This window comes from Cynoglossus semilaevis, chromosome 2 (assembly GCF_000523025.1).
Source record: "Cynoglossus semilaevis isolate Cse_v1.0 chromosome 2, Cse_v1.0, whole genome shotgun sequence".
Taxonomy (NCBI): Eukaryota; Metazoa; Chordata; class Actinopteri; order Pleuronectiformes; family Cynoglossidae; genus Cynoglossus; species Cynoglossus semilaevis.
The window spans coordinates 14,748,413-14,774,775 of NC_024308.1; the positions used below are offsets into that span (position 1 = coordinate 14,748,413).

At 40.8% G+C, this 26,363-nt stretch overlaps 1 protein-coding gene and 1 long non-coding RNA gene across 9 annotated transcripts in view; one reads left to right on the forward strand and one right to left on the reverse strand.

Moving 5' to 3' along the window:
* LOC103399924 (uncharacterized) overlaps window positions 1-24,486 on the forward strand; it is a 45,620-nt gene extending 21,134 nt beyond the window's left edge. Inside the window, exons 2-5 of one of the 2 annotated variants that reach the window (XR_523733.3) lie at window positions 4,413-4,484; window positions 5,839-5,877; window positions 12,343-12,432; window positions 23,735-24,486. This is a non-coding gene — a long non-coding RNA (uncharacterized LOC103399924). Of the gene's footprint in view, window positions 1-4,412; window positions 4,485-5,838; window positions 5,878-12,342; window positions 15,088-23,734 lie in introns of those variants that run through there. The other variant, XR_001761737.2, reaches the window with a different exon arrangement.
* Window positions 1-26,363, reverse strand: part of celf5a (cugbp, Elav-like family member 5a) — a 156,999-nt gene that overhangs the window by 29,683 nt on the left and 100,953 nt on the right. For all 7 annotated transcript variants that reach the window (XM_017042445.2, XM_017042452.2, XM_017042442.2 and 4 more), the window contains exons 4-5: window positions 2,529-2,657; window positions 600-679 (exon numbers count right to left, since the gene is read on the reverse strand). In XM_017042445.2, coding sequence (XP_016897934.1) covers window positions 600-679; window positions 2,529-2,657 — 209 coding nt within the window. The remainder of the gene's footprint in view (window positions 1-599; window positions 680-2,528; window positions 2,658-26,363) is intronic.

The window sequence follows — 26,363 nt, forward strand, 5'->3', positions numbered from 1 at the left end:
CCCCTGCACTTCCTTTATATATTATATGCTTTATATAAAGCTTCAGTTTTGACGACTTCAGCCACGGGTTCTGTGCCGTTGAGTCGTCTCATGCCAATGAGCTTCAGCGCTCGTATTAAAACCAACAGAGAGAATTAGACGACGTGTTCTGCTAATACGGTATAACAACAAAAATGTAATCCCACACTTGACTAATACCTTATAAAAGTTGTTATACAAGCAGAACCACTGGTTGATGAGTCACCCTGAATTCAAATATATATATATATCTCAATGTTACTTTAAAGATCTATGTGGTTTAGATCTTTAAAGTAACACGTTAATTAAAAAGTACTTTTATGAGGATTTTGTGGTGAGTCATTAAGTTGAGAGTTAAGACATGGAGATCATACTTTGAAGAGGAAGCGTAAATAGATAATGACTCAGCTTAGAGATATTGTTAGTATATAAAGGGTGATGACACTATAACAAATTTTAAAAAGTGCTGAAGAGTTTTTCATACAAGAACATTGCTGTTATTGGCCAATGTGATGTTCAGTGGCCTACTGTCATTTCTTCTTTGATAAAGCCACCATGTCAGATAAAAAAGGACGACTTACTGGCATGGTCTGGCTGCCATGGAGGGCACTGATCGCAGACTGAGCCTCGGTGTGCGTAGAAAATTTGACAAAGGCGCAACCTGAAAAAGAGGAAAAAAAGTTTATGTACACACACACACACACATATACAGTATGAACACAGTGAGAAAGAGCATTGGAGTGAATGGAGATGAAACCCTAACATGGCTGTTGAATTATATTTGAATCTACTGAAAACACTGTGCAGTGTGTGGCTGTCATCACACAGCAGGCTGCTCCACTTTGGGCATCAGACAGACTGAGGAGCAGGCAGAAGCTTCAGGCTAAACATTGCATTGATGAAGCAGAAAAAAACATGCTATTTAGCACCACATGCCTGTCTCTGCATGTTAACTACTACTCAAATCCCTTTTTTGTATATATTTTTTTTAAGATTAGGATCAAACCCATTTGGGAATTCAGTCATTTTTATCTGCCCTCCGAGAGAAGGTTTTGATCACTCCAGATCGTACATGTTTGATTTTTTTCTCTCAAAATTAAAGTCATAATTTAAATAATTTGGTGACACAAAGACCAACTAAGGAGACTGCACTGGAACACACACAGACCAACTATAATGTATGAAGAGCCACTTCACCCCACAGTCTACAGCTTTGAACGTCTCTACAATTTATCAAACCACATTCCTTCACCAATTATCATAACTCATGGGTTCCCAACCCCTGGTCCGGGGAGCGGTATCGGTCCGTAGCTCATTAGTACTGGGCCACAGTGGGACACAGTGAAAAAATGTACTTCAGTTTTACTAATTTACTTCATTAAAAAAGAATCCAGTCATTCAGACTCCAATACTAACGGAATAAAGTCTAAAAGATGTTTGATTTAATGATCCTTCAACGATGGAGCGGTATTACTGATCGACAGTAACGACCGATACCAGGTACAATAAAGGTTGGGCATCGGTGCCATGACAGACTGACTCTGAGCTTGTGCTGCTACAACTGCTATAAATGCTATCTGCCATCTTCTTTTCTAATTATACCACATTTTACCAACATTTATTTTGTTTAACATTTCCATTTGACTCCTGTTTAATCTTTTACACCTTATTCTTCTTATCATCCCCCCTGCTCCACCCAGCTGTCATACCATTATTCCCCTCCTAATGGGCTTATCCTTACAGGCACTGGTGAGTCAAGATGCCCATTCAGCTGTAAATCACTGGCCCCATTCAGATATGGGCAGGAAAGGGCTGCAGCTCTGAGTGACCTGTACCAGGTCCTTGGACAGTACTACAAACAATACGCTGCTATAAATAGGTATTTGTTCACTCATGTACTGACACAGGAAGTTGTATTAAAGTTATATTGTTGATTAATAAAATAATCCAGGATTTCCTTTAAAATTAAAAACAAACAGTGATTGAACAATGTCTAATTGACCAATCTAAAGCCCTCATTTTAAAGAAGGCATTTCCTGTTCATAGACACTCTAAGGAACAAATATTTAAAGTTGTGGTTATCATTTACCTATAATTGTGACACTGTAATAGTACAATTTTCATTTATTTTCTTTTTTATAAATTTGTTAGAGACAATAGAAAATGACCTGCAACTGAAGAATTTAAATTATTGATGTGAAGTAATTCCTTTGAATAGACTTCCTGTTGGCATTTTACAACCAATTATTCTCATATGGCCAAACCTTAATGAACACAATAAAAAAAATCCCTAAAAACTACAAAAATGACTCATAACTAACGACATGGGCTTGAACAGTGGAGTGTCATCATTGTTTTGTTTGTAATTAGATAAAAATACAACTTGACCCACATCTGACATGTGTGTCACATGTATTCAACATATCCTCAGCTGTCTTCAACACTCACACATGCTGTCACTGTTCTGTCAGTGACCCAAATAATGGTGACGGGCGTATTGTCACACCTACCTTTGCTGTTTCCATCAGGGCCTCTTAGGACTGTGCACTCCTCGATAACGCCATAGGGTTCAAAGAGGCGGTAAACATCTTCCTCAGTCTGTTGTTTGTTCAGCATCCCCACAAACAACTTCCTGTCTTCTAGAACAAACAACGAGACAAAGGGATTAATTAAAAAGCAAGGAGATTTACAAGAGCCAAGCTCGTCAGATTAGGATACAAGTGTTTTCAACGTCTGTTGGGTGTAAACAGAAATAAATGACAATCACAAATACTGATGCGGCAGAGAAACAGTTGATCTGGTTGTGTGGTGCTGGTTGACCTGGAGACCCATTGTATGATCTGTTCTAGGAGTCTGGTCATTTTAATCTCCAGCATAAACAGGTTTATTCCCGTAGGAGCACACACACACACACACACACACACACACACACACTAACTGCTGATAGCCAGTGAGTGGTCGGCTGCTGAAAGGAAAGAACGAGGAAGACTAATGAAGAGTTTTCACACAAACACGCGCGCACACACACACACAAAAGAAGACAGGGAGCACGGCTTGGGTCATTTAAAAACATCAGGGGCTCCAGGCAGCACAGCCCTCCTACACACAGCAACACATGGCTTCTACTTACTCTTTCACTCACTCTTTTACACACTATTCCCTTGTTCTCCCTGTAGCATTTTTGCTCTTTTTCTCCCCCCTCTCTCTTTCTCACCCTCTCTCTTTTCATCTGTCTCTTCTCCTTCTCTCCTCATTTTTCCTTTTCTGTCGCTGATTCTACATTTTTGCCCCCCTTCATTTTTTTTCAGCTGCTTCCCTCCCTCCCTCTCTCCCTCCTTCAGTTCCTCTCTTTATCTTTCTCTTACTCTACTAATTGCTGCTGATCCAGTGTTTTCTGCGTAGCCCGAGAAATATTTCAGCGAGCTCCTCTGTGAACAATGGCGAGTCTCTCCTGTGAGCGGCGACGACTGGGAGACATGCCATGAATAACGCTGACTTTTCAATAGATAGCCTGCATGCTATTGAGTCCTGTTAAATGCTGTGGGATCTGATCTTTACCTTGACCTGACATACTGTGTTTACTGATGTGCCGCGGCCTTGTATGATTAATGCTAGTGTGCGGCGTGTCTAAGGCGGGGAGGCAGAGGAGACGTTCAACCCTTCCTCTGTCTCCAGCCACTAACCTACAAAGTCACAGTGGAGAGTTTCAGTGAGAAAGAGGACTGTTGGTCACTGCCCGCTGCTGCCATAAATCACCGGCACAATGTCAGACTGACCTGCGATAACTACCGAGTGCGTTGCAGTGCCTCCTTTTTTGACCTGGACACAAGATGATAGCCTCATCTCTACGGTGGGCACGGAGGTGGCTGTGTGCAGACATGGCACCCAGCTACTTCAGCACTCAGCAACACCAATAATGCTCTTTTAAAATAATCTCCTGTGTCAGAGCGTTGTCTAGGGAGGAGCGTCCCTGGTGCTGGCTCCTTATTGCAAGTGGCAGGATCAGAGGCAATGTATCAAAATGGAAGTGATGCCATGTGACATCTGTCATGGTGGATTGGAGAGCATTTATCTGCAAAAAAGAAAAGCCCTGAACTGGAAAATGAAAGGCCAAGATGGTCCTTCCTTTGCTGGAGGGAGAATATAAATTCTGAGATTAGATGGGGGAGATGAATCAAGGAAAAGGGGGGGATGGGGAAGGCTGGACTGTACGGATCTCAGCCATGCTGCCAGACCACATCTCATGTATGGAGTCACAGAGAACCACGGACATTTTCTGCCTCCTGCCTTGCCCTCCGCTGTCTTGTTTGACTTAATGTATGTCACTTATCAATTTCAAATGAGCCGTACTTCAGTGATCACACCATGTTCTAACACAGGCTGTAATATTACAGAAATCATTCATCTGAAACGCCGCCCAATGACACGACAGCTGATGAAGAACACAGTTAAAGAAACGCACTAAGGTAAATATTCTTTATCTTTAATGTCATAATATTCCCATTTAAAACTTAAAACTCTGCACAAAAATGATGAAGATTAACAATAAAAAAGCAGTAACATTTTGTTCATAATGTGGGAATGGGAGACAGAGACGGAGAGAGAATTAGTGCATTTGAAGGATGAGCTTTGAAAACAAGCTAACCATGCATGAAAACAGATCATCAAGGAGATCTTGTTTCACAATCCAAGATTCTGCTGTGGATGCTCTCAAATAAAATGCTGCCTTGGGAATCCAGGTCCCGTGTTCATTACCAACAGAAACATAATCTCATTTATCTACAACACTGACGCACGGAAAATATCAACGTTTACAGCACGTTATGTTAAATGTAAAAAATTGAAGGAAGTTTAGCTGATAAAGTTGGCATAGAAACAGTAAGATGAAAGACGGCCCTGATAAACATCTCCTGACTGTATTGGCTTTTCCATCAGGGTGGCTATTATTTAAATGAATATGCGACTCTTTATCCTGCCTTACAGATGCTTGGCGCTGCCTGTTCAACCAATGACATGTCTCTGAATTTTTGATAATATTGTCGTTGCCAGTACAAACTTTTAATAGGTCATCAGAGACAGTAAATCACACAAAGGCTGTGATTTTAGAACAAACCACGCCCGACGTCTTCACCGTAAAGACTGATCTTAATCCAAAACCAAAATAACATTCACACGTACAGTGATGTTTAGAGGATAATCAAATAAATCCAGACTTTGTAGCCACACATACTGATTGTTTCCCTGCATTTCCACCTTAAATCATGTAGATTTATTCCTTTTTCTAGATACTTATCAGGGACAATTATTGCCCCCTACCTGCAGAGATTAATACTGTTTTAAGTGTTTCTGACTGAAACTAAAACAAACACTGAAATGTATTTATATACTGTAGAGTGGATGATCACTAACACGCTTTTATTATTATTTATTTTAATAATATTTTATATGGATATTTGTGCCCATTTAATGTTAAGGTATCAATTTGAATGTGTGAACTCATGTTATTGTAGTATGAGTCGTTATATAACACAGGCTAGAGCTCTTGATAAAAATGGAACATGTTCAAAAAGGATGTATAAAATAATGACACAGGCTGCGACTGTTTTCCTCCAATGTCTGTGTGAGCTCTTATTCACATGTACAGGTAAAACCAAACATATCCGCTGCCCTGGCTGCATTTAACCTTGTCTTTGTAGGGGATGACAAAATGTTTCTGATTGAATCATGTTGTTAGCTCAGTGAACTGAACAGTCAGTCTCACACTGAACATGATTGGTAGTGAAGGCTCTTGTGGATGACTCTTTTCTTTTTCTTTTGCAGTCTTCGGAAACAGCTGAATTGCTTTTCTGCTGCTTTAAGGTGAGTGACTTTTACTGTTTATGTATGTTAAAACCAAGGCCCGAGGGCCATATCTGGTCCACGGCATATATTTAGAATAACATCTTATATTATCTTTGGTCAAATATATATATGGCAACCCAATCAACAGAACACCAGCCTGTTACTGTACAACTTTTCGTTACTCTATTACAGTGGTCCTCAATTTAATTTCTGTCATGCCCCCCCCCCTTTGAGGACAGAAATGTTTTCACGGCCCCTGCACTCCCACCCTCTCTAACCCACAACCCTGTGAATTGAAATATTATTGAGAACCTGATAACGTATATTTTTATCTGTACAAAACAACTGTATCAGTTGCTGCCACCTAGTGACCGGAGGTTTGTTATCATTCAAGCATTGAGTACAAGCAGTGGTAGGTACCATATTACATTGGAAGCCCCTCGCACCTCACTGCGCCCCTCCAGGGGGCCCTGCCCCACTATTTGAGAACACTGCTGTATTATGAAGCTTATTCTCACAGCAAACCTCCCATATAAAGAACAAGCAGTGCATTATAATAAAACCCATACAGCTGCGTCCATGTTTCTGCATGTTTAAATCATGTTCCATCACAAAGAACACAGAGAGAGTAAGCTAGCCGGTGGAGCCGGGGAGGAGTGACTTGTTTTTATCCATTAAAACACAGCCGAGACAACATTAATGCAAGCTTCGATGAGAGCAGATTGCTGCTTTATTGTTTACAGTGAAGTGCCATCACCTAAACAATTCAAGGGTCTAATAACTGCAGGCGAGTTAAGTGCGATAACTGCGGAGCATGCTGGCATACAAATGTATTTACAGCTCACTGTGCCATTACTGCATCCAACTTTATTGGCACACATCACTGCTGGCTTGTAACTCGTTACCCATCATGTTTAATTTACTTTAAGGTATAAAGCAGATGTTTGTCTGGTAAATATATTTAAAAAAAAAAAAAAGCTCCAGCTACAATTGCTGTATGCTGACCAGTTATACACTCCCTGAGTGACTTTGAATACACAAGGTGACGTTAATGTGGCAACAAAACAATTTACAACAAGTGAAGAGGAATTCTGTTGCACACACTGCACATAGCACTGGTACACCGGAGACTTCTCTGAGTTTATAGTCCACAATCACTGCAGACTGTTGACAGCAGAATAAGACATTGTGAAATGTGGTGGAGGATTTGGAGTAACACCAGGAATGGGAAAGAGAGCACGATGATGTGAGTACTATGGTGGAAAAAAGGATGAATGGACGGAGATTGATTGAATGACTGACCGTGATACGTATAGCTGAAGTATTTACAAACAAGCCCACCAAACCAGTTAGTAAGTCACCGTCAGGCTAAAACGATGATACTGAAATACAACAGAGGAAATAGAGTGAAAGAGGAAGGATTATGAAAGCGAGTGAGAGGGATGAAGAAAAGCCAACTAACTGCCTTAGGTGGTCTCTAGTTTTCAAATGTCCCTTCTCCGTCTCCTAACAGCAAGAGAGTGGAGATGGAGGGAGGGAGAGAGACATTGTGACAGAGGGCGAAAGTGCACTATAGAGAAAAAGTACTTGTCAGAAAGATGGCAAGGTTGCTATGACAACTACTTATACAGCAGGCTGACAGTCGTGTTTCATTGGAGTTTGTAGAGGAGGAGAGGAATGAAGAGGGGAGACGGGCTTGGGAAGGAGGGGTTGGAGAAGGGTCATTTCTCCATCTGTCTACTGAGCCAGTTTGCAAATTTAACTGTCAGGGTTGAAGATAAGAACAAATTATGAACAATATTAGCTGGCTGATGAAAAAGAAACAATAATGAATTGATCAGTATGTTAATAGTAAATAAGATGGCATCCAGGCAGAACATGAGCCACGAGTGAAAGGAGGCCCCGCCAGGTTTTCTTTTTTTTTTTTTTTTTTCATTTGGAGAAGATAAAAACTGAGACGGGATCTGAGGTGGGAGAGGATTCCTCACATTAGAGCTCTGTAGCACACTTCCTTGTCTAAATGCTGCAGGGTAGAAAGGATCAAAATCACTTGGCGGCTGGAATACCAAACATTGTGGCTTCCTCTCCCTTCCTCACAAGCCCATTATACTTCTCCAATGAGCAGGATGTCACACAATAACAGTGTCAGCATGTGTTCAAGCATAGAAAACACAGGCAGAACGGAATGAAATTAATTAACCCTGAGAGATCGCGGTGCTTTGCAAGTGGAATTTATTCCAATTTATTACTTATAGGGAACTAACTGGGGCTGTGTTTGCATTAATTAGACAATGTGTAAAAAAAAAACAAAAAAAAAAAAAAAAACAGTATGTAAGGGTTATGTGTATGTACAACATACACCGGAGAACAGCATGTGCAGTCAGTTACATAAAGACATTCTGGGGTCGTCCCTTCTATCTTGTGTGCACAGTAAGGGTTCTGCGCCCGGACCATTGCTGGGGGGAAACAGGGGTTTAACAAAAGTGAAGAGCAGAACAATAGGCTTTCATCTTCCGGTCCGGAGAACAGTTGTATGTGGGTGTCATAATGATGAAGCCACCTTCAGACATAGGCCAGTTCGTAGATTCTACCAGTGCCCCCTTGGCTGAGGAAGACAGGGGGAGACACCAGAGGGTGAGGGGGTCTGTTTAAATGAGCACTTCTCTGCAGCTGTCTTTTGAATTTTGCATGCTAACAGACCAAGTTGACGGCACAAATCACAAGCCCTACCATGCACTGCGTCTATAATGAGGTAGCTTATTAGCACTGATATCTTCACAACTTCAGAGCTGTTGCTTGGAAACAACATTACAAATAAAACAATGCTGTTGTTCTCACCTTAAGGCCACAGTGACAGAGCTCTGTGTGTGCATCACTGCAGCCACTGGCTTCAGCTGAAACATATCACTGAAAATATGTATCAATGAATTATGAATGAATGTTATACATACAGTATGCCATTATTCGATGTATGTTGTATTTTCAAGTAATGGCTTAGTGTAGCTCTAGCATGTTTCCCTAATCAGCAGCCACAGCACCTGCAACCACCTGCATCAGTGCCTCCAGCGTGGCCTACAGTGACACTGGCCTGATTTCATGTCAGAGTTTCATCACTTTGGTGTCAAGGCTGCTCTTTGGCAGCTCGGCTACAGCCCATAAAAGTCATGAGTAAAAATGCCATACAGAGCTGCATTTAAGGCCTTGATGAACAAGCTGCAGAAATGCCACATCCCTCATAGAGGACTCCTCAGGGGTGAATTGGAGTTGCTGAGCTCACAATCGTGTGCTTTGAGTCTTTAAACTTTTTTTGCCTCTTTGACATGCCTTTTTGAAAAGTTGAAAATAACTTTTAAGCCAATACTTCAGTGTTCTTAGACTTAAAATGCCCACTTAAAAAAAATGCCCAAACACTTCATGATTTTTCATTAAATATGACATTTTTTAACATACTATTACTTTGCATAAAAACAACAATCAGAGACTATGTTAGTATGTTCGTACTAGTCCGGCCCACTTGACATCTAACTTGAATTTTGAAAGTGAAAAAAATGCCCAAACGTGGCAGGCAAAAAGATAGAATACATAACACCAGGCAGGTCAGATCTTTACTCTGTTTAATTTAGACCTCACTTCCTGTGTGCTTTTAAGGTTTTGGTTAATGGATTGGATTGGGAAATCATAGCTTCTCTGAGCAAAAAAAACGTGAACATGTGCAAAATGCAAACAAAATAACAGCATCTTTTAAAAAGTCTTTATAGTGCTTATATTTTTTTTACCAGGCCACGTAGATTAAGACCAAATCCTTATTAATGGCCTGATAAAATGTCTATGAGACAAGACAATAAAAAAAAAGCTGTTTAATTAATTAAACACAATACACAACAAAATCCTTGATGAAGAAACTGTAAGACTGTACACAGACACAATAAGCTAATAGTCTGAGATACGGCAGCATTTATCCTTTAAAAGGTCTATGATAAAAGCTGTAGAAGCCCCCACCTCCCCCACCCCCTTGAAGATGAAAGCATTCAGTTTTAGAGATTTATGTAAGTCATCCAATCTCTGGCTTTAGCTGACTAAAATGAAAACAAACCTGATGCAAAATATGTTTTGATGCTGTCAACGGAATGCTTGTTGTAGGCAGAGGAAGAAATGGGCAACAATTGATGGAGGTAAGGGAAGTGGGGCGACGGATGGATTTTACTTTATGGTTTGGCAAGGACAAGACAGGAGTGTTGTCCAGCCAAATTCCAAAATATTTATACCTAGAACCTGTTCTACAATTGTTCCATAAAGAGGAAATACATGGGGTTTTAAAAGAGAACAGCGCCACCTGCCAAATCTCGTAACTTTAGTCTTAAATGCAGCTCATGGAGGGCATGCTGGAGTCAACTGGAGACTAAAGTTTAGGTGAATGTATCATCAGCATAAATTGATAGAATAATCTACTACGGTATTTACTGCATTGTTTATGTGAGTAGAGAATAGTGTGGGTCAGAGGAATGATCTCTGTGGAACACCACAGAACACCTTCTCTCACTGGAGAATAAATTCCTCTGATTATACATACTGCACTCTTTTTTAAAGATGGTTCTGGATACTTCCAGTCCTCTTAATGACTCAATTTTGATTCACAGCATTGAAAGCCTTTGATGGAAGTCACAAAAAGAAAAAAAAATTGCAGCAGAGTCCGAAGCAGAATTGGTCATCGAAAATGCTGATGGTTACAGTTGTACACCATAGCCAGTCCAGAAACCTCAATGACCAATAGATCAAATGTTGTGGGCTTCCAGTAATAAACAAGTTGACCGTTAAGTCTTTCCGTCACTGTAGACAGACATGGCAGAATAGAAATAGGCCTTAAAACAGCTTGGATCAGCCTGATCTCCACCTTTAATGGGAGGACTCACTTCAGCTCATTTTCCAGATTTTCAGGCACAAGGGATTTCAGCAGTGTGTAGGGACAAGTTATAAATATCCGTGACGGGAGCAGCGATGACTGGTATGGCAATTTTAAAAAAGACTGGATCCTGCTACTCCAACATATGTATGGACGTGGACGTTCACTGTGTAGACAGATGCAATTACAAAGAACTTTATTATATGGTACACAGCAGAAATATACGCAGTATCTACCTAATCTGCAGAACTGCAAACTACTTCCTCTAAAGTGCATTTTAAAGCAAATTTACCTGAAAAAAGTAAGAGGTTGTTTTTTTTTATTATTATTATTTTTTCGCATCACAGGCTCTGTAAGATGCTGGTCGGGCCGTACAGTTCTCTATCACAACTAGACTGCACTGAACAGCAACCTCGCAGGAGAACAGCTTCTGTATTTCAACCACATTTACTCCATGTACACCGACTGTGTCGATTCTATCTCAGGGCTTTGGAGACCGGTGATGAATTCTCTCCCTGCCGCTGGCAGGGAACTTGACGGTTATTATGTATGACACCTGAAAGACTCGCCAACACATCTGCATGTAGATACACACACTTCTCCCGTGCACATACCAACCCCATACATGCAGCACTCAGGACATGCTGTCACTCACTCCCCTCTCCATCAGTGCAGTGGAATGGCTGCTCTGTACCGTGCTGCCGGCTGGGAGAGTTCAGCAGCGTCTCGGCCCTGCTGGAAGCCTTGAACATGAAGTTCTAGCTCCTGACTCGCTGGATCCTCCTCTAAATACTAATACTGTGCGAGGTGTGCAGGCAGAGCTGTGGGCACTCGCGCGTGTGTTTTACGTTCCCACTTTTGTGAACAAGTGAGGAACAACCGAGAACCTGTGCACTCACGTATCCGCCACAAACTGAGAACACCTGGAAAAGAGTAGAACGATATATATCCACCACATGCGTCTCAGCACATTTACACGCAATGCGATAACAAATGTGAAATATTACTCACAGCCTTGTGTCAACGTCAGTGTATTACGGCTGTAGTCATAAATCCTGAAAGTGCTGCGCAACGAGTAAATGTAGCCACTGTATATAAACATTTACAATATGGCAGCGCTATTTATATTGTCTTCCTTTCATAATGCCATTTGAAGGGCATTTTGGCTTCCAGTGTGATATGGATTTTCTCTCTCTTATTTACCTTTATTCCAGTTATTGCCATTCTCTCCTCTGTCCAGATTGCGCTCCTGCTCGAAAGGATAGGCCCTTCTCCTTTGGCAGTATTTAACACAATGCTCGCCCGTTTCTTAATTATTTCTCATCGCTCCACTGACACTGATTCATGAGGGTAATGTTGGACACACCCCTCTCACACTTCCATCGCTCTCACACCAAAGCTGTTGCACACATTTACTTTCTCTGGGCCTTTCTGAAATTTCTCTTCTCTTATAGTACCTCTATTTCTTTTTTCCCCTCTCTTATTATCTTGTGATTTTCCTGGATGGCTAATGACTCACCATGAAGGCATCTCATTAGCTTCCATGACTGCTCTCAAGTAATTACATTTTTTTTCTACTACAGAAAGAACAGAATTGACTACGGAGAGAGACAACAAACTTCATTACAGCACGAGCCAACCTGAGCCTGGTGTGATATCCTGCCTACAGATAGGTTTGTGTTAAATATAGAGTACAATATCCTCTCACCTTCTCACCTCTCTACAGCTGCAATATTATGAAATATGAACTGGTGTTGGCACAGAATTCACTATGTGAAAGCCTGTATATGTGTCTATGAAAGACAATGGAAGAGGTGGGTCAGGCTGACCCACTGTGAGGAAGAACACTCTGATCACAGACAACTAAAGGTTAGAGTATTACTTCTTACTAATGGGAGACATAAGCTATAAATATTTAATATATTCATGAGTTGAATACAAACCACGACATATGATTTCATTAAATAACAATACCAGTTATTATTCTGTAAACCAGGCACGTGTTGTAATACCCCCTCTCTAGTGTTATGATAAAGCTAAAGGTTTTAACCTGGTAGTTATAAGTCAGTGGTTCAAGATTTGAATTGTACTGTTAATTCATTGCATCTACTGTCTAAAAGTACTCTGGTGCAGAATGCACCAATCCATGACCAGGAAAGTTTCATTCTTCATTTCCGTGTTTGTTAAACCTAAACAAATGAAGAAATTCACACCTGCAACAGACTGAGCCAAAAAGGCTCAGTCAACAAATTCTCACAGCAAAAGACAGTAGGGATTTGGACCCGTCTCCATATGCAGATGATAATATTTTAAGACGATTAGGGTTGTCGGGACAAATCTGTTTAAAAAAAAAATATTAAAAGACCATCAACAAACGCAGCGTGCTTGTACTGTATGCCGTACTCACTGTCCGTTTCTTTCTGCTTTTGAAAATCTCCACTTTGACCGTGTCCTTTGACAAGGACAGAATGAACTTGCAATACTGCAGTGATGTGTATTCTCAGTTACCGAATAATTAAAAGAGTACCAGAAGAAAAGGAATTGGAACTAACCAATTCCCCACCTTCAAGGAAGCATGTTTAATCATCCTCAAATTCCTTTCCTTTCTTTCTTTCTTTCTTTCTTTCTTTTTTCTTTCTTTCTTTCTTTCTTTCTTTCTTTTTTCTTTCTTTCTTTACTTCCTGCCTTTTTTTTCTCCAAATGATAAAATTATTTAAATTTAAATTTTCACATGATCACAGCTCTATTTATCATTCAGTGTTACTGTCTTTGTCATGTTAAAAAAAAACTTTTGACAAATTCTTCTGAAAAATATGAAGCCAGTGTTTGAGAAGTTGACAGAGCAGGGCCATATTAAAAATTTCAGAATGTACAGTAAAAAAAAAGGACAAGGAAGGCGCGAAAGAGTGAAATGAAAAAGAAAAGGCTTAGAAGAAGGAGCAAGGGGCCAGCTCAAGAAAGTGCAAGGATGTACCAAAATATGGTGGAGCTCACTAAAGCTTTGTGTGTGAGAGCTACAGAGCTGGCAGAAGACGGTGCTGCACATGAACAAAAGCAGCTTACTGCCTACCCTGCACGTCAGCTTTCTCTGAGTCTGTGAGAGCCGAAGGAGAAAAGGGTGCACTTGAGGACTCACCTGCCTGTCCTGAGACAGGATCCAGATTTGCTATGTACATGTACAATCAGCCTGCTTTTCTTTTTTTTTTCCTTTTTTCCCCCCAGTCTGGTTTGCATTAAAAAGTGCTGTGTTCGGTCTTAGTGTTGAATGTTCTGCGAGAAAAACACAATAGTTGAAGCCTTAAATTCATAAATAGATACATAAACTCCAAAACATTTAACTGGTGTATTTGGTAATGTTTACACTTTAACATTACTATTATGTTAGCTACAGTAGACTCGGGTTGGAAAGGCAAGAATGGTAAACTTGGATCTTTTCCACCCTGTGCTGTCGTGTTCTTTTTGTATGCGTGGCCTCTGTAGTGCTGATGTGACTGCGGGGGAAGAGTCTAACCCTGTCACTCACACTGACAGCCAAGCTGTCTTATCTGCTCTCTGTTGGCAACGCTGCACTTTAATTAGGCTCGAAGGTCAATCAGCACTTTTTTATTAAAAAGAAGAAGAAGAAGAAGAAGATGGGACTCTACCCAAAGCTCCTCATATTAAGTTTTGATAACGCAAGGCAAACATGGGTATAAAACTCTCTTGCCCTCCGCCCCAACTTTTAGCTCAACATTAATAATCAGATATGTTTGTATCACTAATAAGGAGGAGAAGTCAATCCCAGACAGCTGACGTTGTTATATCTTTGAGGCCAGATAATATTCATTCACTAATTAAATCATCTTCTCCCACAAAGTCATTGTCAGGGTAACAGAGAGGAAGGGGGGGCTGCAGCCAATCCCAGCTCTGATTGGACAAGGGTGGCTGGAATAGATTAAGTTTATAAATTAAAAAAAAAAAGGTAAAATAAATGAAAAGATAAATGTTTTACTGCACTTTATCCACCAGTATCTGTCTAAATCAACCATAACTTATTAGAAAAGGTCGAATTAGAAAAACCTAACAATACTTCATGCCACCATCGTGTTGTACATCATGTTTCAGGGCTGTGTGCTGTGACATTACATCAAGGCCTAGTGGTTGAATTTTAGCCGCTAGTTAGAGGTGTTTTTCAACAGGATATTGGTGTCAGTTTGGTGAATTTAGCTTCCACTTATTGGACCAAGTCTGTTAAAAGAGCACAAGAGCTGGAATAACCAAAACAAGCAAGCTTATTCACAAGATTAGCAATTAGCTTTAACTTAGGCTAACATCTTTGTAGGATCAACAATGCCTAGTTAATATTAACACATATATTTGGCAGTTTGGTGGTGTATGTCGGTAAAGTCACAGAGAGCCATGGTTGAACTGTAGACATTAAGTACCACATACTGTAACTCTGTATGCAAGGCTGCAGTTGCCGCGTCAGCATGCAGTACGTGTGATGACACGGAAGGTAAAAGCTGAATGGTATAAAACGAGAGAGTGTTTTGAAAAATGCTAAGAGAGGGAAAACAGCGGCGATCTGCCTGTTAGCTACATCTCTCCTCATACACAGCACTGCCTCCACTGCCCACCTACACCTTACTGACGACTACATTTCATTGACAACAGCTTCAATATTAAAACTGACAGACTGACGAAACGCTGAGACCAAAGAGTAGAAGAAGCTGACTGCAGACACGTTCTTAGTGACCAGCGCGACAACCGTTTGCATTCCACTCTTCCTGTGTGCTAGCCTGTTGTGTTTTTCCTCCGCTGGTAATTCCCACTTTATCTCCCACGAGGAAAGGCTTTAATGTGGTATGAAAATTATTACCAGCAGAAATCATCCTGGAGTTAACATCAGGACAGCTGGATTCCTACTTTTAGTAGGAATATAAAAATCATACTATAATAGCTGTGAAATAAACATTTTACATCTTTAAAAAATCCTGAGACCGTATTTAGGTGAAGCAGATTATGTTAAATCACGTGGATTTGATGCAAACCTTTAAACCTCTGAAACTCCAGTAGCTGGAGCCACTGCTGTGGTACGTATAAACCTGTGTTAGTGTTAGAACAACCCAAAATACTTCATATGTTAATCACAAATTAAATGACAATATTATGATGTTTTCAACTCAAAAGCTAAAGATCTCATAACTTATGCTAATTATTTAAAATAATATAATGTCTTGTTCACCTCCTGTAGGGACTGTGACCACACTAACGGTAATGACCCTGTGAAAGGTCTGTGCGTCGCCGTACGCTGTGAGTCAATTTAAGATAAAAATGAATGTAACCTTCTCAGCTCTGTTGTATTTGCCAGGTTGAGCTGTGCAAGTGAAATAGGAGGCAGATATTAGAACCGGGGCTGTCGGCATTTCAAATATCAGTTGATGCTGTCAGCGCAGCTTACAGCAGTGAAAGATTATCTGAAAGTTTAGTTAATTTAGTTCATTCATCAGTTTTAAGGGCAGCAGCTCTGTACACACCTGGGAGAGTTTGTCCCCGAGGACTGAAGACATCAACACATCGTGCTTTAAACTGTTTAAACTGTTCATGTAAATGTAAAAGAAATGACACAATAAATTCATATAGATCAAAAATACACTGACTCTATGAAGCAATAATTTAAAGTAAACCTTTAAATTTTTTTTGCCATTTTTCCAAATAAATAATTCCACCATTTTGATTCATACATCTACCAGCTGGAGGAAAAAAGTTCATGGTCACACAGGAATGTTGAATTAGCCCCAAAAATTAGTTGTGTATTATTAATCACGATTAGTCGTGAAACTACTTAACTGTGATTAATCGTGATTAATTCACATTCAGTTTGTAAGTTTCAATCATTACATTACTGCCTGATGGTTGTTTTTAAATATATCTGTCTTACATCTTGAAAATGAATGCAAGGTCAGAGATTATTACGTGACCGTATACACAGCTGGGGCGGGGGCGGGGGGAGGGGAGGGGCAGAGGTTGAATTAGAAAGAAAAATCAATGTGCAGGCTTTTGTACAAAAGGGCCAAGTGCAGACCATCATAGTGACCTCTCCACAGGTTCCCATTCCCATAGCTATGGTTGCTATGATACTGAGTGTCTATAAATAGAGAAAAAGAAATCCTGCAGAGCAAACTCAGTTAAACTGATGATAACTAAAGCTATTTGTTTTATGAAACTTTCCTAAAGTTTCAGAAGTGACAACACGGTTGTGCAGCAGCACTGCCTCACTGACATCGAACCCTTTATGACAATAATGACTGGGAGCTTATGACCACTGTGTCACGACTGCGGTTGTCCACATCCACCGCCTCAAAGTAGTCCACCCGTTTCACCTAAGACGTTTTACATGTCTTACGTGACATATATATTGATATTTAAGCTGTTGAAGTCTGATAGAGTTTGTTTATAAAAACAACTCAAAAGAGCGGGAATTTCATATCAGCCTCCTTACACACAGAAGGTCTAGGGTTCGAGCCCAAGAAGAAACACATACTTAAGCAAAGAAGAGATAAAATGTAGAAAATACATCTTTCCATTATGTGGCAACAGACCATTTAACACCAATGCCATAAGTAATAAAGAGTTATGATCAAGTATTTGTACTGTAGTTAAGAACTACAAAGACATGAAGTCCTCGATCAGAGTTGGTTCCAGAGCTCTGAGCTGGTGCCTCCACTGATCACAGAGGAATTTGCTATACCTTATCCACACATAGACACCAAGGATAAAGGTGTATCAACAACCAGGGAATAAAGGTCTTCTGTCTCCATGGCAGCCACTGATGGAGGCTCTACCCTCTGGGGCTGACACACAATCACATCTGACAGAAATGTAACACGGAGAAAGTATTTTATTTTCTGCTTTGTTGTTAGAACAGATTTTAATATCTACCCTTTCAAACTGCAAATGACTAATTTGGACATTTTTTTAATAATAATTATCAACCAAAACAATGTGACCATTTAGCAGTAGTGTGGTAGGTGAGAAGTGCATCTCCACAAATAGGACAGAAAGTCACACGGAGGGGAAGGGGGCTTGCCCCTTCCCCTCCGTGTGACTTTCTGGACGACTTAGGGGGAGATCTGTGAGAAAGGGTGACAGTGCTAACAAGCTTCACACTTATAGATTTTTTCAGGCACATGTGACCATCAAACAGAGACTTCTGACTGTTTCCAACTTTACTTTTGCAACCCGACGGATTCATTGACTTCTTATGTTTCACTCTGGCATTAGTACCAGGTTAATACATTATAAGTTGGTGATGGTGTCGTAAGATAAACTTGATCTTATCACACAGTCTGCCCAGAACCTCTGGGCTGCTTATCTTAACGCCCAACATCAACTGTGTATCCAGGATTAAAAACATAGGCGGAGTTTGACTTTAGTGTCGGGCTCAGTATGGGGGGCATTTTAACGGCAGTGCCGCCCCCGCAAACTCCGCCTCCGCCAGTTCGTCGTTACCTTTCACCTTCAAAGCATGTTCTTACTCCGACCTAAATTTGGAAATGAATGGGTTCTGTGTGTATTGTAAAGAACAAAATTGGGTGTTTGTTAAACATGAATCTGTGAAAAGTCGGCCAAGGTGAGGGACTACAGAGGAGAGAAAAGGAAAATGCCCAAGAACTTTCAAAGCATGTAGTCTCTGGAAGCAAATAGTCCTTTCCCTTTACTCTTGGCAGAGAAAGGCTTTCAGAGTCCAGGGATTGTGACATATTGCTTTCATTTTATTATTTTTTTTTTCAGTCAGATGAAAACTTGAAAGCCATGGTAACAGCAGTTTAGGAACCACCCATTTCAAAATTGAAGTCTTTTTAGCTGTTGTGTGCTATTCAGACCTCCTGGGATTCTCCAAAGACTTAGTTCTGCTATGGTGATGTCTGGAGGTTTTTTTTTTACTTTTACTTTTACAGTTCAATGTAACATTTTCTTCTTTAACAGCTGCTGCTAAGACCACACACACATCTGACAAACCAGCGCTGCTTCGTCTTTGAAACACTCTTCTACTCCACTGTATTTTTTACTTCCTTCCTTCCACCTTTTTTTCGAAAATATGACTGGAGCTGTGTGTTGATATTGCACTGGTTATCATTGGCACCGATAAGAAACAGTTGAGATTCAACAGATCGTGAAAACCTCACTGAATTTCCACCAGAATAATCAATAGTAAAATAGGACAGAAGATGAACAATAAACCCTTTGATGCTCCAGGAAACCTAATTAGTAATAATTCGATCCACAAGCAAATGTAATGCAATCCAAAAAAAAAATACTGTATAGAGATTCGCACCATGTTAACCTTCTCTCCCACTCTAGCTATCTTCAGCTCTGAGACAATTTAGAGTTGTCCTTAGCTCAAAGGCAGCACTTCTTAAAATACCTTTAGATTTGGTGCACACACACATCAAAGAGACCACGAGCTTATTTTCAAGTATTTTCCAGCCTGAGGCTACAAGCTACTTCTGAAGCTGCTGCATGGCCTGTAAATAGCTTGGTTGTCTGTCCTGAAGATTCCTGCAAGACATCGACTCTAGAGATGTGAGCACGGACCTCAGTGCCTCCCAACCAAAAAAACTGTGGATAATGGTTCGTCCAATTGCTTTCCTGAGGTGTCAATCTGTTATGCTCACAAACCAAACTCAAGTTAACCTACATCTGCCTGAGCAAAATATAAACAGGGTTCTGCCTTTGAAATTTAAAACTTGTCTCTTTGATCATGCCTCCTGACGGAGGTTGTTGATATTGGTCCTTCACCCCAGTCTCCTGTAGACTACATAGACTTATAATAATAATAATAATAATAATAAATGTATTATTTATTAAGTCCATGCTGTAAAACTCATCACGGTGCACACGTATGTGGCGTCTGAACAGGCGAAACTCGACGTCCGAAGCGACATACCCAGCCAATTTTTCGCAATTTCGAGAAAATCTGTGGCATTCACTGCAGAGACGAAAGACGACAAACAGAGAGAAATTCAAATTTCACCAACTTCCCGTGTCCCGTCTCTTCTTTTTTTAAAATAGCACCTATAAACATTAAACATAATGGTTCCTTCACACGGCAGTGGGAATGTGTCTTTTATGAGCACTGCTTCAGTCTGCTGTGTCTTTTGCTTTTGTCAAAAACCCAATCCTTTCCACAGAGAGCCTGTCTTTGTAATGGCTGCTGCCAGCCAGCAATTCTGCAGTGGATAATATGATTCACAAGAAGACTGCTTGCTGTGATTAGCCCTTTGCCTTAAAGCAAATTTGGAAATTCATTTCAAATGTCCTTTTAAAAGCCATAAAACATCCTCACTGACTTGAGGGCTGCCATGCTGTATGGTTCTGCTAATCAAATCTCTCTATGGTCCATTTAGCCACTGTGTCATTAAGGATAGTACAAACAGAGCGAGTGTAAACATAAATGCACTCTGAACCTTCACCCTGAGAAGAAAAAAAAACCCATCCTCTTACTATTAACTGTCAATAATTGGTGTTTTTTTTTTCTTTTTCCCCTTTTCTTTATTTTTTGGTTCCTCAACGTTGTTGTATTTTCAGCCAAACAGTTCAATTGAATCGCAGAGGAAAATGTACAAACTGTGCTCCGTGACCGTCACAATCCTGTTTGCTGTGCTCAGCATGGATACATCATTATTCATCACACACACACACACGTTCGCACGCGCAGATACATTGTGGAGCAAATTCAAATAAAGAGCGGAGTTAACAGACTGCCTGTTTCTGTGAGCCTTCATACATGGCGACTTTTATCCCCCCCCCCGTCTGTCTCGATTAGACGCAAACATTTTTAATCTCTCAGCATTGAACAGATGCAACACTCTTTGCTCTACCCTCTCTTGACTTTGACCAATATTGGGAGATAGCAGTAATCCAGTAATGGAACTTTAATGAAAGGTTCTGCAACGGTGCATAGACGCTTGGTTGACCTAATGAGATCCCTAACTGTTTCTGCCATCTGCCAGACCCAAGTCATGACATTAACTATGCAGCCGCACAAAAGCTACAGAACTCCTTCAGATCGTGCGTTTCTGACTCGGTCTGCGCCGAGTGCTGATTCACAGCCTCGCTAAAAACACTGATTGCTTGTAATAGCATGTTCACTACAGTGTGTGGGGGCACAGCACACAGTAAAATGTGGTCAAACTGTGTAATGCTGTCTACACACACACACACACACACACACTCACAAAGAAAAGTCCCGGCAGCCTCTGTCTAATGTTCTTTCTTTGATTCCACTGAGCTTTTAAAAGTATTGATGTGCCCAGTATATAAGGCCTTGCTTTGAGTCAAACTCATCTGCAGTTTTCCGGGGTGCCATTGTTCGCCCGGCTGCGGAGAGGTCACTGTGAGAGAGGAGAATAAATGCCGAGTGATTGACTAGACTCTGTTGGAGAAATGAGTTCTCCATTCATTCCCAGGCTTCCAGAGGTGAAACGTCCTTCAGGAAAGTAAACACAATCTGACAGGGCCCCACAACAAACCGAGAGGCACAGCACGCCGCGGTCTGTAAGGACGGCACTTTGGTTCCCTGCATCTCTCGCTTTTTCTTTACCTTCCGCTCTCTGATTCGGACCACGCACCGTAACATTTCTCTCCCTGTCGTGCAGTTTTGTCTCAGCACAAAGACGTTTTATTGGATTTTCATATGCCTGCGCAGGTACCATTACAGTCAAGCGGACACTCATCTTTTCAAATAAAAACTGGACCCCTGGCTGCTGAGGAAGAGGTCGAACATCCAATGAAATTAACAGCAGCTGTTTTAACTCATGTTTGGCCACAGCCCAGGCCCATCTTTTCCAATCTCCCCACACACTCAAATTGCAGTTACCATAACTGCTGATAGAGTCAGCAATTAATTACTGATTAACAATACAACTCGGGTGAAGTTCCATCGTGGTCCTCTCTTCGTCTGCAGCTGGCAAAGGCTTCGCTTTTGTAAAATTGTGTAAAGTCTGTGGGCCAAAATTCATCCACTAGGGGTTCAATCCGGGCCGCTTGATGAATTGTGAAATTAAAAACCATCACAAACACTTCATGTTTGTGATGGTTTTCAAATGTTTAATTCAACATGAATATTTTCGAATACACTTGTACTTCTTTGCATAAAAACAAATGGGACAAATATGGAGTTATTGTTAGTTATAGGTAATTATCTTATGATTGTACCGGTCCGCCCCATTTGAATGTAGTTCAGGTTTCACTTTTACTTCCCATGTTGGGCGTGCACAGGCCTGGTCTGTCCAAAGTGTTTTGGACAGACACATTGAATCAGTACAGTGCTAATGTATTGTCTGTCTGAAGACAGGCTGCGTCGTCAAAGTGAGGTCCACAGACCAAAACTGGTCGACCTAACGTTGAATGCTGATTCAGAAGTGTACAGTAGAGGATTGTAAAACAATTCTGCAGTCACATTTGCATGTCCGTGCATTTCTGCGTGCCGTTCCCCTCAAGAGAAATATGTGTGAGCACCGCGTGTGTTTGGAGACGCTCTCTGTGTTTTGGTTGTGCCAAGCAATGATCTATTTTTTCCTATTACCCCCACTGCATATGTGTGGTTCATTTACATTCATGGTTATCCAGATAATGAAGCTTTCAATCCGGTGGATCCTGTGGTGAGAACAATGAACCCAATTACCTCCTGCCGCCTGTGAGATGGGATGGCAGACTCTGAGACAGATGGGTTAGGCTGCACTCGGCCGGCAATCCAATCACATTCATCCCGCTCGCTTCCCGTTTCTCTGTTCATGTGGTCTGCAGCAACTTATCAACAGGCGGGGGCCAAAAACCCTGGGATCGTTACATCACGCGCGTATATTTATACACACACACACACCCCTGCACCTGCACACTCCCAGAGGTCCACTTGACGCCTGAGCTCTCATCCTCAGCCCATACATGCATCTGACAGTTCTCCCTCTTCATCACACTGGTTAGCTCAAATGTGTCAATTGCTGTAAGGAAGGTAATCTCTACCTCAAGTCCACCAGAGGATGTGGAAATAAGAAGACGTGATTTTTTTTACGTCATTTTTTGGCCCTTAATGTGAAAAGGGGCCCGAAAAAAGCGGTAATTCGGACGTTAAATGACTTTGCTTATACTAGTTTTCACAAGGGATGGCTCGATCTGGAACTTAGGATCCGTTTTGCTAAGATATTGGTCAAAAAGTCATGATCGGATGTTGAAAAAAACAACTATAGCCAATCTGATCCAACAGCTGAGCCATGCCACCTTGGCATGATGGAGGAGAAGAGAAGGTAGTGGTTTGATGATAGTATCAGCAGAAGCTCCAAACTGCAGAATTGGTATCGAAGTTGCAGCAATCCTCAGACTCGACCTCATATGATAACATTGGAACAAGGCTGATATGATGAGCCTGGATAAAAATGCCCAATAGCTAACGGCTTTAGTAAATCATTGAGGAATGGGACAAACAATTGGTACTAGATTTTTGAACTAGCATTATACAGTTTAACAAAATCTCTAGGGATATGTTTCAACCTCAAACATTGATGTATATATTTTTTTAAAAGCACAATGAACTCACCCCCACCCTAATTCTGGCCTCTAATTATGACACTGTGATCGACAATAATTGCCCCAGTGATCGATGTGTCTCTTGAAGTTTTCCATCAGCCTGTAAAGCAGTTGCATCAACACTATTGTAGGCCAATGCTTAGCTTGTTAGTAGGGATCTGCATGCTAATGCTTAGCAGCTCCCCAGAGCAGCATCTAGGTGTTTTTATGCTAATGAATGTCAGGAGGAGATCTCTCGCTGGTCATCCCAGGGTACTCACCGGTGTGTAGGTGCACACACTCACACACACCTGCCAAGCCATGCATGCATGCATACCCTTTCTCACACACTCACACACAGACTGCATACCCACTGAACTCTTGAATGCATTATTGATAAGCTACTAATTACGCTTGTTGCAATTTCAGCTGACCTTTCCTGGGAACATCCTGGATCATTATAAGCTGCCCCCCCCCCCCAACTTTGCAAAGGTAATCTACTGTCCACCTGTCTCATCCTCTGTCGATACCAAACACCATCACCTCTGTTACTTCATAGAGCTGCGGGTGAATATACTGTGAAAAAGCTTAAGATTCAGAGCACACACAGTCTATCGCCGTACGTAAGTAAATGGATTTCTAGTCAAATTACAGGCCTATCTTCAACTGCCATTTCCATTCATTACATTTGCCATTAGGTTACCAGATAATAAAAAATAAGAATTGACCGTTTGAAGTTTACGGTTAACACTGTGATTCACTGAAATTTCGATGAAGATTCCAATCCAAACCATCTTCCAGTTTTCATTGCTCTACATTCTGAGCGGCCGTCGTTCCCAACGGCTCACCAAAAAAAAACAACAAAAAAACAGATGCAGTGACTTTGATTTAAGGAGTTTTCGGCTCAGAGTGTAAAAAAAGCCAAATGTTCTGAATGGTTGTGAAGTGGCTGTTAGTGTTTGATTCACTGAGTCACTAGAAACATGGTACACACAGAAGTAAATGTGTTAGTGTTGAATGCTCAGGAATAAGACCCTACCTCGCTCCATTAGTGCAAGGATGTCAAACTCATGTTGGACCAGTACAATTAGAACATAATTAACCATCAAAAAACAATAAGTCCATTTTTCCCATTTGTTTCCATGCCAAAGTACAAGCTTATTAGAAAATATTCATATTTAATGAAATATGTGAAAAAACATCACGGACATAAAGCGTTTGTGCATGTCCTTTAATTTTCAAATTCATCAAGCGTGTTTGACACCCCTGTATTAGTGTATAGTAGAAGTATGATTCTCACTTAATGCTTTTCCTTCAAACCAGTAAAAACATGTATTTTCTTTCACCTCTACAGAGCTTTCATTAAGAAAGAAAACACACACTGATGATGTTTGGAAGTTGTGGAAAAGTAGGACGTGTCTGCACGACTGAGAAATTGCAATTCAAACGCATGTGTGATTTCAAAGTTTGAGTTTTCCCCATTTCCAGTGACTTCTGCACATCATTCAAAAACAAAGCTCCAGTGTGAAGGTCATCGTGACATCGTGAAGTTCTGCAAGAAATCGATTCGGTTTTTATCCTCTTTAGCTTTTTCTCCTCAACATCTTTCCACATTCTATTTAAAAGACGTAGTGTCCTTTAAATAGAATGTGGAAAGATGTATGCACACAGATATACACACAAACACACAGAGCGTTTGCCACAAATACTGGAATTCTCACTCCCAGAAGCCAGGTGCCGGCTGTATGTCAATTGCAATTAGATTTGTTGGTGATGAGAGCTTCGTCGGAAAGAAAAAAAAAAGAGATAGTTGGAGGAAAAGACTGGAAACAGCAGTTTACTTGCAGAGCTGTGAACCAGGTGAGTCGGTGCACGCAGGGACGACACCAGCCAAAGGATTAATAGTCTCAGGGGAAGCCAAGGTAAGCCTGCTGCTCCTGCTTGACATCTTTGTACTTGTAAGAGCACAGAAATTAGCCAGGCAATGCAGTGAGTAATGGCCAGGGTGCCTCCATCAGTCCCATTTAACAATGCATGCAAAGCCAACAGAGGAAAATGCAGGGGGAGAATAAAGTAAATGTTCTCTCCTGGGTATGTGCACAGAGTTGGATGCAGCAGTTTATTACAGAAGGCTTAATGTTGTGAGCACAGCAGAAGCTTTACACTAAGACCTTTATGTTTAATTACATACAGCGGCCACATTGATCATCGTTTTTTTTTTGTTTTTTTTTTGATAGGGGCAGAAATTGTTTACCAAATATAAATAATGGACTTAATTCAAATTGCACACGCTGCAGTTTCAGTGTTACATTGTAATTAAAATAAACACGTTGTGCACACCTCACTGCTATTAAGTCCATTTATGCTTGTCAGGCAAAGTGTTTGGTGAAATCACTATATCACAGGAACATCGCCGAGAAGTAATGGTTCAAAATACGCGGCTCCGGGGCCTGTGCAAAGTCACACATACTGTTCATCAGCAGTGAAGTCAGACTGAGCAAATTAATGCTTTTTAAAAAAACAAACATTCATTTTTATCTTCATAAATTCATAAACCTAAATCTTTGCTGAGCAGATTTGTGGAAAAGAGTAATTACAAATCCCTACATTCGTGGCTCTCTTGTTGAAATGATGCATGTTATAATTGTATATCTTCGTAGCACGCCTCTCTCACCTGTTCAGTCATTTAGTTCAATGACGTGTTTTAATTAAATCCTTCCAGCTCTGAATGCAACATGATCATTTATTCAGTTCTGTCTTTCCTCTTCAGGTTTACTTTCAAAAACTCTTCCAAAGATGATTGAGAGTACATACTATATATACAAAAACTCTTCCAAAGATGATTGAGAGATGAGGGCTCTTTGGCTGCCGCAGCTGAGCCACAGTCGGTGGAATATCTGTCACTGATTGAAATGGCGGTTAAATGCAGCAGTAACCGCAACGCAACGTAGCTGTAACGCATCCAGTGGATTATGGGTGTAAGTCCAACTCCTTTGTTTTTGTTTGCTGACATTGTTGTAGACTATCAATGAAGACAGGGAGACACTGAGTAAGAAAA